This window comes from Topomyia yanbarensis, chromosome 3, assembly GCF_030247195.1.
Source record: "Topomyia yanbarensis strain Yona2022 chromosome 3, ASM3024719v1, whole genome shotgun sequence".
NCBI lineage: Eukaryota > Metazoa > Arthropoda > Insecta > Diptera > Culicidae > Topomyia > Topomyia yanbarensis.
The window spans coordinates 138,693,178-138,709,815 of NC_080672.1; the positions used below are offsets into that span (position 1 = coordinate 138,693,178).

General features: G+C 39.2%; 1 protein-coding gene across 12 annotated transcripts in view; it reads right to left on the reverse strand.

Annotated features, from left to right (window-relative positions):
- The window catches only part of LOC131693278 (uncharacterized), a 91,915-nt gene that overhangs the window by 29,412 nt on the left and 45,865 nt on the right, over positions 1 to 16,638 (reverse strand). For all 12 annotated transcript variants that reach the window (XR_009306206.1, XR_009306205.1, XR_009306203.1 and 9 more), the window contains 2 exons: positions 2,399 to 2,541; positions 2,237 to 2,330 (listed from right to left, as the gene is read on the reverse strand). Coding sequence is in view for 1 of the 12 variants with exons in the window: in XM_058980987.1 (XP_058836970.1) it covers positions 2,237 to 2,330; positions 2,399 to 2,541 (237 nt within the window). In the remaining 11 variants the exon portion in view is untranslated. The remainder of the gene's footprint in view (positions 1 to 2,236; positions 2,331 to 2,398; positions 2,542 to 16,638) is intronic.

Consider the following 16,638-nt stretch of genomic DNA (forward strand, 5'->3'; position numbering starts at 1 on the left):
CCCCAATTCAATTAGAGATTTGTGCCTTAGTTGAAAATCAACTGTCACTAACTAATAAAAGTGTTCGGGAACGCTTGTCGACAGCCACGAGGTCTAGATCGGTAGGAGATCGGAAGCCAGAAGCCGCTGTGATGACGAAAGGAGTGGCCAGCGATTTCATGTGAAATCCCAACCTCTCCGTCCGACATGTCGCAAACAAGCTGGGAGTGTCGTATATATCAGCACATCGAGGTAATATACGACACCGACATTTTCTGGTTTGGCAAGTTATCTGTACCTGTTGCTTCAAAAGCGACATTGTCCTTGCAACCCAGACAGTCAAGCAGAAAATTTACGTGAAAAACTATCTAGAAAAACATCTGTTTCCTTTCTTGAAACAGAACTATTGTTCTGTGCTATTTTAGCTGTTTGTCAATCGGAAACTAAAGAAGAGCGTGAAGCAGTTTATGGTAAACTGAAGTTTTTCTGCGAACAAAAAGGATGAGGTGACTGAACAGAATCTGATAAAAGTAGCTAAACGAAAGGCCCGACATTTCGGATTCCGTTAAACGGAAGTTTAGCTGAATATTTTTCTATAGGGGACTGTCGTCAGGGTTGGGTCATTGGCACGTGTTGCAGCTGGGTTTGAGCGTGGAATTATTAGTCTCCATCGTGAATAATAATAATAGCACGCTGTAACACAGAACGTAGCACGTGTTATATTCAAGAACATGGTCATGGCCCAACTCTGACGACATTCCCCTATTTTATACTAATTGAACTTCAAATGGAAAATTTAAAAAATTATTCATTTAACGAAAAAGGCAATTTACACTTCTGTTTCAACAAATTTTTAACGCAATATCTCTATTCGGCCATCGAAATTATTAGATTTCTGTACAAAAAGTGTCCTTCTAAGAATTAGATTTCATAGTTTCGATGATTATTGTTACTCATTAAAGTGATAGAAAAAATATTAAAGGAAAACAGGAATGTAATGTAAACCACTATAGATAGAATAAAACTAAAACTTTAATATAAAAAGTGTTGACAGTCATTTTTAAATTCAAAATAAATTCTTCAAAAGGGTTTAGAAGATTTTTGTAAACAAGTTTAGCTCGCTCATTATTCATTCCGCTGCAGAGTGGAATTACATGAAAAATACACGCTAATCTGTAACCTTGGCCTTATACTACGTTCACACTACGAGTTACAACGTGTTTTAACGCTATCTTGATGACATTTTGCTTGTTTGCAATTATTATAACATGTTTTAACTGTGTAGTGTGAACATAGTAGTAGTAGAAGCGAATGAGAAAAAAATGTATGCGTTAAATTAATAACAAATTAGCAAAACACAAGTTTGTTTACAAAACTGGTTAACCCTTATCAAAAGTTAACACGGAATTGGCTTAAATATTTCAAGAACCAGTTTATTAGTTTTTTCCTCACTATGTTTTTGTTGGTAGACGAAATGTCGCGATCTAACATACTACGAAAACTTTACCTCAATTTTTGTAAGATTAACGTACAATTTTATACACTAAAAATCAAAGTTCCAATTTTTGAACGCGTTAACTACTCATCAGAGTTAAAAATAATCGAAGCTCTTTTTTGACGGCTGAAAATGAACCTGTTGCGACTCGTGGTGAATAGAAAAAATATTTATTCAACTATCCATCTTATTCCTACTTTGATGCGTTTGATTCGTTGCTGTACGGTCGCTTCGTGTAATAATCGGAGCCGAATGATAATCTGCATGGATGAATGGACGGTTTGTTCGTTTGACGTTTTCAGCTGCGTCACTGAATATTGAAAATGCATGCGGCTGAATATGATCAATTTTCATTCAATGAATTTGAATATTTTTAACTCTGCCTATGTCTGCATACTATAACAAAAATTACAGCACCAAGGACCCAGAGCTGAAAAGCGAATATTCACCTAACCCTAATACACAAACAGATATAACACAAATTTTCTACTTATTTATCATCCTAATCTCGATACTAACTTGCGCACTGTAGAACGAGATTATTGATCAACTACCTGGCTTCGCCATTTTCGAGAGCGTGATAAATTACATTGATTAATCGAGAGTGCTATGTCTGTTTATATGTGCTCAAAGTTTGAACTAACTACTGTGCAAAGGGCGAGAATGCGAAAATTTACACAAATGTGTTGCCAGTCAGAAGCGACAAATGGTGAGGTTGTTAGCAATATGAAGAGGTAGATAATGTAAAGTTCATCCACTTACCCCTAGCGAAGTTCGATTCTCCATTGGTCCGGAACGATTGCTGTGTGTACTGTCGTCGAGGAGCCGGTGCTGGCGGAGCGTCGATGAACACAAACTACAAACGATATTGAGAGTCGATCAAATACATGGTGTTGAGGAAGTAAAACTATCAAACAGGCCTACCTCAACCGTCAGTGTACCGGTGATGTTTTCCGTCTCGTATGGTCTGGGTTGTAATTCCAGAACCTGTATCAAAGCTGGGCCGTTTGCTAGCTCATCGATTCCAACTAGACCCAAACCCAAAAATCTCTGGAATCCTCCAGGGGCTGCAAGACAATAGAAAATATCCAGGTAATTCAAGACCTATTATTTGATCCTTTCTTTTTTACTAGCTATTTGGGCATGTGGTATCCTATATGAAAATAATGGGTGCTTTCAGAAATTAAACTAAAACAATTAACAACCCTTAAGCAATTTAAAGCAGATTTTTCTTGGATTAAATGACCGCTCCTTTTTGTCTTTCTCATATAAAGAAAGGCTATACAATCACTCTAAAATCGACTTCTTAACCGAGGCTCCGAGGGACGAGATTCCTATACCATTCAATTCAGTTCGTCGAGATCGGAAAATGACTGTGTGTGTATGTGTGTGTGGGTCATTTAAACTCAACCAAGTTTCTCAGATTGCTGAACCGATTTACACAAGCTTAGTTTCAAATGAAAGGTATAACCAGAGAAGAGAAGTACCACTTCGAACAAAAAAATTACGAAAGTTCTCACAAAAGCTAATCGGATTTGTTGCTGGTTTTCCTTGCTTTGATTTGAGAGTGCACCCGTATGACGTTTCAACTAGTATAACTTTTGAGACTGGCTCGTATAAATCGTTGCAGGCGGTAAGGTCGAGCTTCGCTAAAGCGTACAGTAAATTACAGAAAATGTATTATTGCGTTTCGTATCATAGATTTTACTTTTCTGATTGATATTATGCTTATTGCTGTATGTAATCATTGAACGCTCGTTTTCTAAAACGACATTATCTGTTATTTTTGGGGGGCGTCCGGAGAATCATCCAGTTTCAACGGAATGTTTTAAGGAACCTTTGCTAAGCAGCACATGATTGCAGAGCCCTCTTTCTAACTAGTGGAACGTGATCTTCCGCATGGGTGGTGGATTTTTCCATTTGTCATGAACATTACTTGTGATAATTAAGCTGAAGAAGTAAACTTTTTTTTCTGAATTCCAATCCAATGCAGTGACAGCTAATGTGAGTACTTAAGGTCACAAGAACACTTAGCACATATTAGGGAATCCAATGGAAGGTTTTGTCGTGATAATTCAATTCTGTAAAAAAATATTTTTAATTTTTCGAAAAACAAGGTTCGATAAAACGTCAGCCGCATCGAAAAAAATCGAAAACAGCATATGGCTTAATGACCCAATGAACGTATACAATCTCGCCATCGTCGGTCTTAACAGCAGTTGTTTTCTCTAACAGTTTAACTATTTTTAAATTTATTTTAGAAAAAATCTTTAACTTGGCTGCTGAGTAACTGATTAATAATAGCTTCTCGGTACGCAGATCTGAAAAGTGTGTAGCAGCGATGCCACAAGTACATATTTATCTAGAAAGGTACAGATTTTTCGAGTATTTTTGGTACAAATTCTGTACGATACGGATAACATATTTTTGTAAAAAGTACAGTTTGGTACAGTTTTTTTAACACGACAGGTAAAATAATTTAACACTGCACGGTCAAATAAAACAACCTCGAGAATAATAAGTTCTTTGTTCTTTTAACTTACTTTTGAGTTGTGCGTCGTTTTCGCACTTATTACTGTTGTCAAAAACAAAACGAGAGATTCGACTCAGTCAAGGTCTTCCGTGGAGGAAGGTACTTTTGAGTTGTTTGTGCTATACTCAAAATTAGGTAAATTCAACTTAAATTTGAGTATAAAAACCTGTTTTAATCCACCTAGAGGTGCAATTGTGCCTTTCTCATTTCTCCAAACTATGATTTAATAGCTGGTTCGTACAATATAACATTATGGAAATGTCTTTCATTCTTATTACACTTGGTAAGTATATATAAGAGCACGTTTTTGCATTCATCGCGGTATCGGTTTGATTCGGAGTTTTCTATGTGATCGCACTCCACAACCTGTAACTCCGGAGCCGGAAGTCGGATGGAGATGGAATTTAATATCAGTTTCCCACCTTTCATTTGAGACTAAGTTGATCAAATCGGTCTAGCCATTTTCGAGAAACCAATATAATCGTTATTCTGAATTTGGATGCTTCCGGATCCGTCGATGGGAGCCAGTGTGGCCAAAGAGACTTTGACTGACTGTTGGTGACCTAGATATACAAATTCAATTTGGGAGTGTTTGAGAGTGAATCAAAGTGTGATTGAGAGAGCACCCAAGTAAGCCTCATACAGGATGTATGATCGCGCGAGTGAGAGTGAATGAGTACATTGAGTACAGCCATCCCCCCAGAAGTAATACCGAGAGGTAGTTCCTGGGAGGAATGATGGCGGAGCCCAATGGAGTTTAGTCGGTATTAATGGCTGGTCACCATTCGAGTCCGACACGCCCCCAGTGCACCCCGTGTGGTAGATTGGACCCTACCGTTAGCACGTGTACTGGGCTAGGACATAAAGGTCTTCTCCATTGTAAAAAAAAAAAAAAAAAAAAAAAACACACAGACATTTGCCGATCTCGACGAACTGAATCGAATGGTGTATGACACTCGGCCCTACGGGCCTCGGTTAAAAAGTCGATTTTTACAGTGATTGCATAGCCTTTCTTTATATGAGAAAGGCAAAACCTATCAATGAGTTGTATTTTTTGCCGTGGTTAAATGGAAACTACCTTCAACACGGTTTACCTAATTTTACCTTCCACGATACCCCGAGATTGAGTCAAAAGAACTCAATTTTAGGTAGTTTTTCGTTTGCGTGTGCGATGCATACCAGTGAACAGGTTATAAATGTTGAGTTAGACCGCTGATAGAGTGATGGCGAGAAACTGAGCTGGAGCTAGCACTGACATTAGGATGCGGGATTTGAGAAACTTGCTTGCAGCAAATCAAAGGATTGATGTCAAAATAGGTTTGTTACAGTACCAGGAGAAACTGGAAGTACTTCTTCTCCTTTTCTACTTCTAGTAGCAAACCGAATTAAAAATTAGCAAGTTTTTTTTATTGCTGTTTGCTACGGAGCAACTAGGAGCAAGAACCGTGTATTGAAACCAACCTAATGCAAGCCGAGCGGATCTGCGCGGATTGCTTGCGTTTACTGTGATAGGCCGCTTACAGAGTGGCGGCGAGAAACTGTGTATGTGCTGCCCAAGTAACCATAAGCATTATGCCATTGCACTATATTGGCTATACATTTGCACTAATGTTGCATTGAAACTCCATTACACCATTAACAATGCAATAAAACTCTATATTAGCAACACTAATGCATAATTTTTTTTTTCCATACGTTTATTTGACACGGCATTTGCAAAAGCTTTTTACGCCAGTTTCTTTTTTTCACATAGCACGTTACAAAAATCCTTAAGACTAATTTTAACTATACTAGTACTTTGTCTAAAACTAACACTGAAATCACTTTATTGTTTGCTTTTTTCCTTACATTGTTGTATTTCATAATGATCTAGTATTTTCGGGTGCATTTATTTACTTTTTTTTCTGTTATTGTCTAAATTTAAAAACTAAATATTCTAGGACACTTTAATTGGTGAATGATTAGCCTTGGATGAGAGTATGAGGAGATGAATTTAATTAAATTTTGACAGACGCTGTTTTTAGAAAATGATAGATAAGTTCCATGTATAGAGGATCGCGATACGCCAGGATGTCTCTAACAGGAACATGGATTGGTCTTCCTCGGACTTGTAAAGAATCTACTAATTGTGATCTGGCTTCACGATATTCAGTGCAGGACCAAACAACATGCTCAATGTCATGGTAACCTTCTCCACAAGCACAATGATTACCCTCAGCGAGCCCAATACGACGGAGATGCGCATCTAAAGTATAATGATTGGACATGAGCCTAGACATCACACGGATGAAGTCTCGACTTACATCCAATCCTTTGAACCATGCCTTCGTTGATACTTTAGGGATAATTGAGTGTAGCCATCGTCCCATATCTCCATTGTCCCAAGATGTTTGCCAACTAGCAAGTGTCCTCTGTCGAGAAGCGCTATAAAATTCATTGTAAGCGATGGGTCTTTCATATATTTCACCATCTAGTGCACCAATCTTGGCTAAATTATCAGCTTTCTCATTGCCCGCAATAGAGCAATGGGCGGGGAGCCACACTAGGGTAAATTTATAACATTTTCTTGTCAGGTTACTCAGAGATTCTCGTATCTTCCCCAAAAAGAATGGATCGTGATTATCAATCCTCTTTGAGCGTAGAGCTGCAATTGTGCTGAGACTATCAGTGAGGATAAAGTAATGGTTCGGGGGTAAAGTATTAATTATTTGAAAACTATAGTGAACTGCTGCTAGTTCCGCTATATAAACAGAGGCGGGTTCTGCAAGTTTGAGAGAAATAGAAAAATTATTGTTGAAAATACCGAAACCAGTGGCCTCACTGATTCGTGACCCATCAGTGTAAAACATTTTAAGGCAGTCTATGTGTTGATATTTACTTGTGAATATCTTAGGGATCTCCCGCGAGCGTAGATGATCCGGAATTCCACGAATCTCTGCTTGCATGGACGTGTCAAAGAATAAAGTGGATTCAGGAATATCTAGTATATTGACGTATGTGGGAACATACCTAGCAGGCGTTATTTCTTGTGACATGTGATTGAAATACACTGTCATGAATCTGGTTTGGGGTTGAAGCTCGACAAGTCTTTCAAAATTTTCAATTACCAGTGGGTTCATAACCTCACATCGAATAAGTAAACGAGAAGAGAGATCCCAGAATCGGTCTTTTAAAGGAAGAACTCCCGCTAGTACTTCAAGACTCATTGTATGGGTCGACTGCATGCAACCTAAGGCAATTCGTAAACAGCGATACTGTATCCGTTCCAGTTTAATAATGTGAGTGTTCGCAGCTGAACGGAAACAGATGCACCCATATTCCATTACTGAAAGTATTGTTGTTTGATACAATCTTATCATGTCACTTGGATGAGAACCCCACCATGATCCAGTTATTGTTCGCAGAAAATTTATCCTTTGTTGGCATTTCGTTATTAGATACCTAATGTGGCCTCCCCATGTGCCTTTAGAATCGAATCAAATTCCAAGGTATTTAAAAGTCAGGACTTGGGCTATCGTTCTACCAACCAACTGAAGCTGAAGCTGAGCTGGATCACGCTTCCTTGAGAAAACGACCAACTCTGTTTTCTCCGTAGAGAAATCGATGCCCAGCTTTAAAGCCCAAATTGATAAATTATCCAAGCTATCTTGCAATGGTTGTTGTAAATTTATAGCTTTTGGTCCTGTGGCAGAAACCACCCCATCATCTGCAAGTTGTCTTAAAGTGCATGGGCTGACAATACAATTATCAATGTCATTCACGTAAAAATTATAGAGAAGGGGGCTTAGACAAGAGCCTTGTGGGAGGCCCATGTAACTTATTCTGAATGTCGCCAAATCGCCATATGAAAAATGCATGTGCTTTTCTGACAATAAATTGTATAAATAATTATTTAATATCGGTGAAAGACCACATTGATGTAGCTTCTCCGAGAGAACATCAATGGAGACTGAGTCGAATGCTCCTTTTATGTCTAAGAACACAGACGCCATTTGTTCTTTTTTTGCATAAGCGAGTTGGATTTCTGACGAAAGTAGCGCCAGACAATCATTCGTTCCCTTTCCCCTCCGAAAACCAAACTGGGTATCTGATAGCAAGCCGTTCGCCTCAACCCAATTGTCGAGACGTCGTAGGATAATTTTTTCCAACAATTTCCTGATGCAGGATAGCATTGCAATCGGTCGATACGAGTTATGGTCGGAGGCTGGCTTTCCCGGTTTTGGAATAGCGATAACTCTCACTTGTCTCCAGTCGTGCGGGACAATGTTCTGCTCAAGAAGCTTATTGAATAAATTCAACAAGCGTCTTTTTGCTAGGTCAGGCAGATTCTTCACCAAGTTGAATTTAATTCTGTCTAGTCCCGGAGCATTATTGTTGCATGAGAGGAGTGCAATTGAGAATTCCATCATTGTCAAAGGCGAATCTATGAAATCGTTACTTGTGGGAGCATCGCGAGTGATTTTCTGCGCAGGAGCAGAATCGGGACAAATTTTCTTGGCAAAATTAAATATCCAACGATTCGAAAAATCTTCGCTTTCATTAGTCACGTTTCGATTCCTCATTCTTCTGGCTGTGTTCCAAAGAGTACTCATTGATGTTTCTCTTGACAAGCCATTAACGAAGTGTCTCCAATAACTAGATTTTTTGGCACGACGTATACTGTCAAATTTGTTTTGCAAAATGAAATAATTTTCAAAGTTCTCACGTATACCCCCTTTCTGTTTCATAATTTCTTTGTAGGCAACTTGTTTAGCTTCATATGCATCAGAGCACTCTTTGTCCCACCAAGGATTAGGGGGCCGTCTATTTATTGTCATTCCAGGATTGCATTTCGTTTGGGCTTGTTCTGCTGCTTCAATAATTAAACCCGCTAAGAATTCATATTCTTCGGTAGGGGGTAGCTCTTCTGTCGAAGCAAGAGAAGTGGAAATTAATGTTTCGTATGTTTTCCAATCGATATTTCGTGTTAAGTCATAAGGAACATTGATTGAATTCGTAAGGCCTAATTCACTGTTAATTGAAACAACGATTGGCAAATGATCGCTACCGTGAGGATCAGGTACAACCTTCCACATGCAATCTAACCGAAGTGATGTCGAGCACAGAGATAGATCTAATGCACTTGGACGTGCAGGAGGTCTGGGGATGCGTGTTGTTTCGCCAGTATTTAAAACTGTCATATTAAATTCGTCACAAACATTGTATATCAAAGAGGATCGATTATCATTGTAGAGGGAACCCCACAATACTCCGTGCGAGTTGAAGTCTCCCAGTATCAGACGCGGAGCAGCCATGGATTCCACTACCTCAAAAATTTGACGTTGTCCAATTTGAACTTTGGGAGGTATATATATAGAAGCGATAGACATGTCTTTGCCTTTAATGTTCGTTTGGACAGCTACAGCCTCAATGCCCGCAAACAAGGGGATGTTAATTCTATAGAAAGAATAGCACTTTTTAATTCCTAGAAGCACTCCTCCATACGGGGTGTCTCGGTCTAGGCGAATAATGTTGAAATCATTTAAGTTGAAATTAATGTTTGAGGTAAGCCATGTTTCACATAGAGCAAAAGCATCGCATTTTAAATTATGCAGTAAAATTTTTAAGGAATCAATTTTAGGTATGATACTTCTGCAATTCCACTGTAAAACAGTGATGGAATCTTTCATTGGAGGAGGTGAATTACCCATTGAAATATACAATCGCTGCAAGGATGGGCCATTGAGCAATCAGCTGCTCTAAAAATGTTCTAATTGTTGGGAGGAAAGCTGAAAGTATACTCTTTAGTGGTTCAGAAATATTGAATGCTTTAAAAATCCAATCAACAATTTCAGAAAATTTCAATAATCCTACCCCCGGCTGAGGCTCAGAGGAAGTCGAAATTTTATTATTTCCAGTAATGGTGTTCTGTTTGGATTGTACGTTCCCAAAACCGGGCGGAATTGATTTCGGTTTTGAATCGGATTTTTTCGGTTTTGGGCGCAGTTTATCTATTGGTGGAGAAATTTTAAGGCCCTTTCTTGGCAGCTTGGGAAAAGAAGACTGTTTTCTTTTTCTGGAATTTCCGGGTAAAACAAATGATGTACCTTCACACGCTCCGTCAGAGTCAGACTGTTCCGAAAATAGAGATGTGTAAGTGTTTTCCAAGAAGATGGGTTTAGGGGTAGCATTTTTCAACATTTCTGCATAGGAGCGCTTAGACCTCTCCTTCAAGGATCGTTTAATTTTATCCTCACGCAATTTATAAATGGGGCATGCAGGGAGCTCATGTGAGTTTTCTCCGCACATTATACATTTTTCTGAATTTTCATTGCATATATCCTCTTGATGAGAACCCCCACATTTGCCACACCGTGCCTTATTGGAACAGTAAGTGGCTGTGTGGCCAAGCTGTTTGCAATTAAGGCAATTCATTACACGAGGAATAAAAAGGCGAACAGGGAGACGAATCTTATCGATAATGACATAGTTGGGCAGCGCAGAACCAGCGAAAGTCACTCGAAATGAGTCAGACAGTCGATAAACTTTTTTATCTCCTTCGTGTGATACTGAATGCAATTGCTTGCATTCAAGTATTTTTACGTCTTTAAGTATGGTGTCTTTGAAACGACCAACCCCATGCTTAATTATGTCATCAACAGTCAAACTCGATTCTGTGATGACCCCATCAATTTCAATTTCCTTTGAAGGAATATACGCTCTATACTCACGCGTAAAAAGCTCGCAAGAAGCAATTGCATTGGCTTGTTTGAGACTACCAACGACAATGCGTATTTTATCTTTATTGACTTTGACGATCTCTTTTACATCCGAGAATCGCGAAGTCAAATCTTTAGAAATTTGAATAATATTTAGCGCCTTTACTTTACGCCTAATAAATACAATCCATGGTCCCGTTGACGACTCTGGGTAAATTTTAATTCTAGTCGGATTTACATTTTCAGCATAAGACTTAGGGGGAGGGTCTGTTACTCGTTCTCCCATCTCTTCATCCATTTTACCTAGCAAGAAAAACTATCACAAAAAGGAATGAAAAATATACCTGTTATACCTGTAGAACACACCTCATGTGTTACGTTGTAAACTCGGTGCCCGTTGTTTGACAATGTGACACTTGCTGTCCTTCTTCGTCGCGTTGCTTCTTCAGTAGAGAAATAGGCCTACCTGCAACACTTCAAAACTCTCTCCGGTTAAGCTGCTCGTCGGTATCACCACCACAAGCGCGCGCTCTCCGTTTCCACCGCCGCGGTAAACAAATGTGGCTACCTGTGGCTTGCTGCGAAAATCCCACTGTCGATGCGGCACTTTTCGGTGCCACTTGTTTTCCTTATTCGTCGTACCACTTCTGCGGTAGACGAATAGAGCGAATGAGTCTACCTGTGACGCTTCCCCTCTTGTCGATTAGAATTGCCCGACGACACCAATACAATATATTTTTTCTGTGTGTACAGGCACGATCACTGTCGATTTCTGCCACCGTGGTAGGCAATTTCGTCTACCCGCGGTTTGCTGTCAAAACACCGAGGATGTCGTTGACCACGCCTCCGACGTATCAACTGTCGACTCACACTTAACAAACTGGTCTCTCTCTCTCCCACAAAAACGCATACAGCGTCTCGCACCCCGTCACTCTCTCGAGAACAAAACCTTCCACCTGGAGGCACAACCGTCTCGGCCGGTTGCAAAAACTGTTATGACTAATGCATAATAGCGCAACCGACATATAGCATTATCACTGGCTCTATATGCGTATATAAAGCTGATATAACGCGTACATGCTTTGTTTATTTGTTGTACCGTCACCAACAGACCCCTTGGCCCCAATGGTGGTTACTTAAACTAATTACATTTCAGAATACGAATTATTTTAGTTTTTATCGAAGTCAAACGCCGTCGCCACACTGTTAAACACACGCTGGAGTCCGGTAACAGCGCTCTGGCGCCCATAGTTAGTTCTCCTGAACGGGACTCGCAGAAGAGAGTTATTGCGCAGAGCTCGAAAGCGAGCTTGAAGATCGAGGCGTCCGAGGATTGTAGGGCAATCCACCCTGGCAGACAGTAAGTCCGAGACGAACAGGGCTCGAGAGCAGTCCCTCCGGATGCTTAGAGTATCGAGCTGTATTAACTGACAACGGTTTTCGTAGCTCGGCAGCTGAAATCTGTTTTGCCAATGAAGATGTCGGAGTGCAAAGCGTATGAACCGGCGTTGGACGGCCTCGATTCTGTCGACAAGGATCTTTAAAGCATGTAAGCTTTAGAAGTGCATTTAGTGCCATTATAGAGCAAATAAACAGCCGATATAATACTATTGTAATGCTATGGGTTTATTTGTTATGCAACTCTTCTTGAAGATTATATTGGGCATATTTCATTTCAATCGAACATATGCAATATAGTCTAGAGAGCAAACGCAGCGCACTTACCGTGAAGGACGAGGCAAGGTACCTCAGTTTGAGACATACTAAAACATACGTAATTTCCGTGAAACATTCATATCATGTGAGAACGAAAACACATTAAGGATATTCATTACAATACATTAGAAGAGAGTCAATTACGGTTTTAAACAGAACATTTCATTTTAAAATTTTTCCCTTTTGCTCATCATACCGAAAGGAAACATAAGAAATGATTTTAAAACCATGGCGGACAATGACAGTCAACTGAAGCTAATGCTAATAGCATTAGTACTGCAGAAACGAGCTGTCAATCTATGCACAGTAATAGCACTATATTTCTCCTTTTCTAGCATAATACCAGCATAATATCAGGCTTCACGGCTCTTCAAGACAGCATTATATGTGGATCTAAAGCAGATATTACGCTACGTTATAATGCTTCTGGGTTACTTGGGTGGTACTGACAGTAGGATGCGAGATGCCAGAAACCTGCTTGCAGCATATCAAATGGAACCTGTCAGTGTAAAAGCAGGTAGCCGATGCAGATCCGCTCGGCTTTCACTCTGACAGCATCCCTTTGGTTTGCAGCAAGCAGGTTTTTCGCATTCTAATGTCAGCCCTAGCCCCAGCTTAGCTTCTCGCCGCCACTCTGTAAGCACCCATAGGCTTCATTTGATTTGCTGAATACAAGTTTGTCACATCTCGCATCCAAATGTCAATACAAGCCCCAGCCAGGGTTGCACATTCACAAATTTTTCTTTAATGTCACAGATTTATTTAACGATTAGGTAATCCATGAGACGTGTCGGATCAGTTGATTATTTCTTGATTGTTGCTTCTGACGTTACTCCGCTTTGCTGGGCACAACGTCCGACAAAACCGTTGATTCGATCCAACATCAAACGAATCGGAACTAATGAAAGATGTTTGTGTTTGCAGTAGTAAAGCAAAACAAACTTGTTACAAAACCCTCCACTGAGTTGTCAAACAAACGTCTCATAGATTGCCTGATTTTTGGTCACAGCTTCTTTTTTTTCAGAAGACAAATTTTTAACATTTTCATGAAAATTTCAAAGAACACTTCGTAGTTTTGACTGGTTTCTGGCGAAACAACTGATTCCGAATCGGATTTTTTTGGTTTTTGGCAGCACCAACTCAGTATATCACTATCTCGAATGAAAAATAATTATATAAAATGATTCTGTTTGTCATTGTGTTGGTACAGAATACGAAGAATTTTCAACTCCCAGTACAGGTTTAATTGTGGCAGCACTGGAGAGTAGTCAGAACGATTGTCATGGTTTACAGACCTTGGTGACATTTCGTAAAAATTGAAATGCGACGTTAAATCTTTGAAAAGGTACTCATGAGAATTTATACAAAGCAGCCTCCAATATTAAAGATTGAAAATAATTATAAACTAATTTTCTCCACTTTTATAAGGACCAAAAAACTATCGAATCCTGGAAAAGGAAAATGGCTGGCTAACAAAATGCTGTTTGCGTTTGAATTTAATGTCCTTGCTTGGTGGTTCTCAAAAGAAAGGACACACAATAACCATTGGGAAGATATCCATTGAAAATCTTTCTTGGGCAGTGCGCTAAGAATTAACTGTGCAGTCAAAAGTTTCGATATTTAAACGTAAATGTATGCTTACATACTTCAACTTTTAAACTTTCGTTTTTCGATGGAAAAAGATAGGTTAATTTTTAAAGTAAAATATCCGTTTGCAACCCAAAAACGCAGTCAATGATGGGTTAATTATTGCATGACAATTTTTATTTGGTAGAATACATTCTGACCACTTGTCGAATTATCGGGGATGAATTTGCTAGATATTTTATACCGGTAACGTCGTATAATTTTGAACTAATGTGTTGATTAACAGTGTATTTTGCAGGGCTTCGACACCACGTGCCGCTAGTGATTTTAAAAAGAATTGTGAGAAGTTTTGATTTTGAGTGGCCCTTCTCTTCTCTGATGTGGGTCTTCGAGAGCGGAAAGTAACTTTCGTTGAATAGCACGAACGACGTTCCGCTCGTTCGTGTACTTGGGGGACCGAGTATTCTTCCGACAGATGATGTCCTCCATCTTGAGGGTTAGGTGAATCAAGGTATGGGAGCAGTGATATGTTCGGCCGGCGTCACGCAAACTCGTTCCGTCCTTGTTGTCGAACAGGTTTTTCAAGTTTCCTTCTTCTTTTTCGACATTATCTTCGCCGGACGGCCGCTACCGGCTTCGGCTCCACGCTTAGGGGTGCCAGAATCCGGTAAACTGTACTCACGGGCACGTTTTCGTCTCGAAAAATGTCTACCGTAAACTTTTTTCCACAATGACCATGCGTTTCATAAAACCGTACAACACACTCGTGGAGTGCTTGCTGCTTCGACGCCATCTTCGATTGAACTGGCAGTACCCGAGCGAAAAGAAACATGCCACCCATATCTAGGAAGTCCAGAAAGCAATTCTCTTGGAGAGAAAAAAAATACGCTCTTTACTTTAATTACAGAAAGGTATTGAAATCATTCTCATTTTTTATTGAACACCCGTTATTACGTTGTTTGAGGATGAAAAGTTTCTTGGTCAAGAAGAAGGAATAATGGAGTAGGGCACAGTTACCGCAAATTTTCCGTTCGGGCTCCCTTGTCCAGGCCAGTAAAAAAATTCTTCGTATTTCATGATGCGTTTGAAGATGTTTTTGTAAACAATATTCTCGGTTATATATAACTGCGTAATTATTACAACATATATTATGTATTACGCCAATCTTCATTGATAGATGGGCGAACATTAGTAGTTTAGAAGTCTATCGCTGAAGTATGACACACGAATCAACAACCGTTTTCGCACACTTTCATAACGTTGGCGACAATTGATTTGGCTACATTCAACAGTTTCACCAACTTGGCTTGCAAGTAGTTCGTAGTTTTGCGATGCGCGCAAAATTTTGCTTCGTTGTTGCTCTTGCTACGAGGCCATTTTCACAATTGAAGAACAAATGCCAAAATCAAACAGTAATACTACGTTCACACTACGAGTTAAAACGTGTTTTAACGCTATCTTGATGACATTTTTCTTGTTGCCAATTATTATAACATGTTTTAACTCTGTAGTGTGAACGTAGTATAAGGATGATACTGCACTCATATATTTTTAAAATGAGTAATTATGCGCGAAGGAAAAAAGTTGAAACCAAGTTGAAGTTGACCTATTTTTGATCGTAGCACCCTTCATTAGGACTACGAGCTTTTTATTCATTTGGTGATTAAGCACTTTACCTGATGAACTTAAGTCACATTACTACAAGTCAAAAATTCGAGAATGAACTCATAACGCGAAGAGCACATGAACATGCATACAATTACTCTGTCAAAAAAATCAGATAGTAAATTCATAAATATCAGGATAACGTTGGATTACGAAAATCGTAACTAAGCTCCTGAAATCATGAACATGAATCACATTGCTCCACGCGAACAATGCGTTATTAAACTCACGAAGAAAATATCAATAAAATGTAAAAAAAATTACGAAAATCGTAACTAAGCCCCTGAATTCATGAACAATGTTTAATTCTTGGCTTCAGTCGGTAATAAATTTAAAAACTTTTGTATCTCCTTATTATGATATTTATGAACTATAACAATAAAAACCTGTTTTAAACCACCTAGCGGTGCAATTTTGCCTGTCTCAATTATGAGCACTAGGATTTTACCATTGTTTATATTAATCGTAAACTTTCAAATGTTTATAGTACATTTTTATTGTACATGGCATGATGTTTTATTCTTGTTTAAGCGATCACACAATACGTATCTCTTTGGATTTAGTGTCTAGCTAATGGCCAAGACGGCCTTTTAGGCCACTGATGAGTAAGCATCGCATCAACCATTCGTTGGCAAGAATGCTTTCATCGCCTATGAATCATTATGCTTGCATAGAAATTGAAGCATAGCAACCTGGTTTCGCAAACACATGCGGCTCAAAGCTGTGACAAAAAATGAAAAAGCAAAAAAATTACCTTCCCAACATGAATGGCTTCACACGTGAAGCTCTTCTCGAACGGTTCGCGGTTTGCATTGGGTTTTCATAAAAAAATCCAATTTCGTTGGTACTTTCGCGCAATATAATAATTTTTGGAGAATTTAATAATAGGTTTTTTATATTAGCGACGTCACGCTGCTAACAAAAATTCTGGAGAAAATTTAGAATAGGACGTAAGTAAGAGCTCT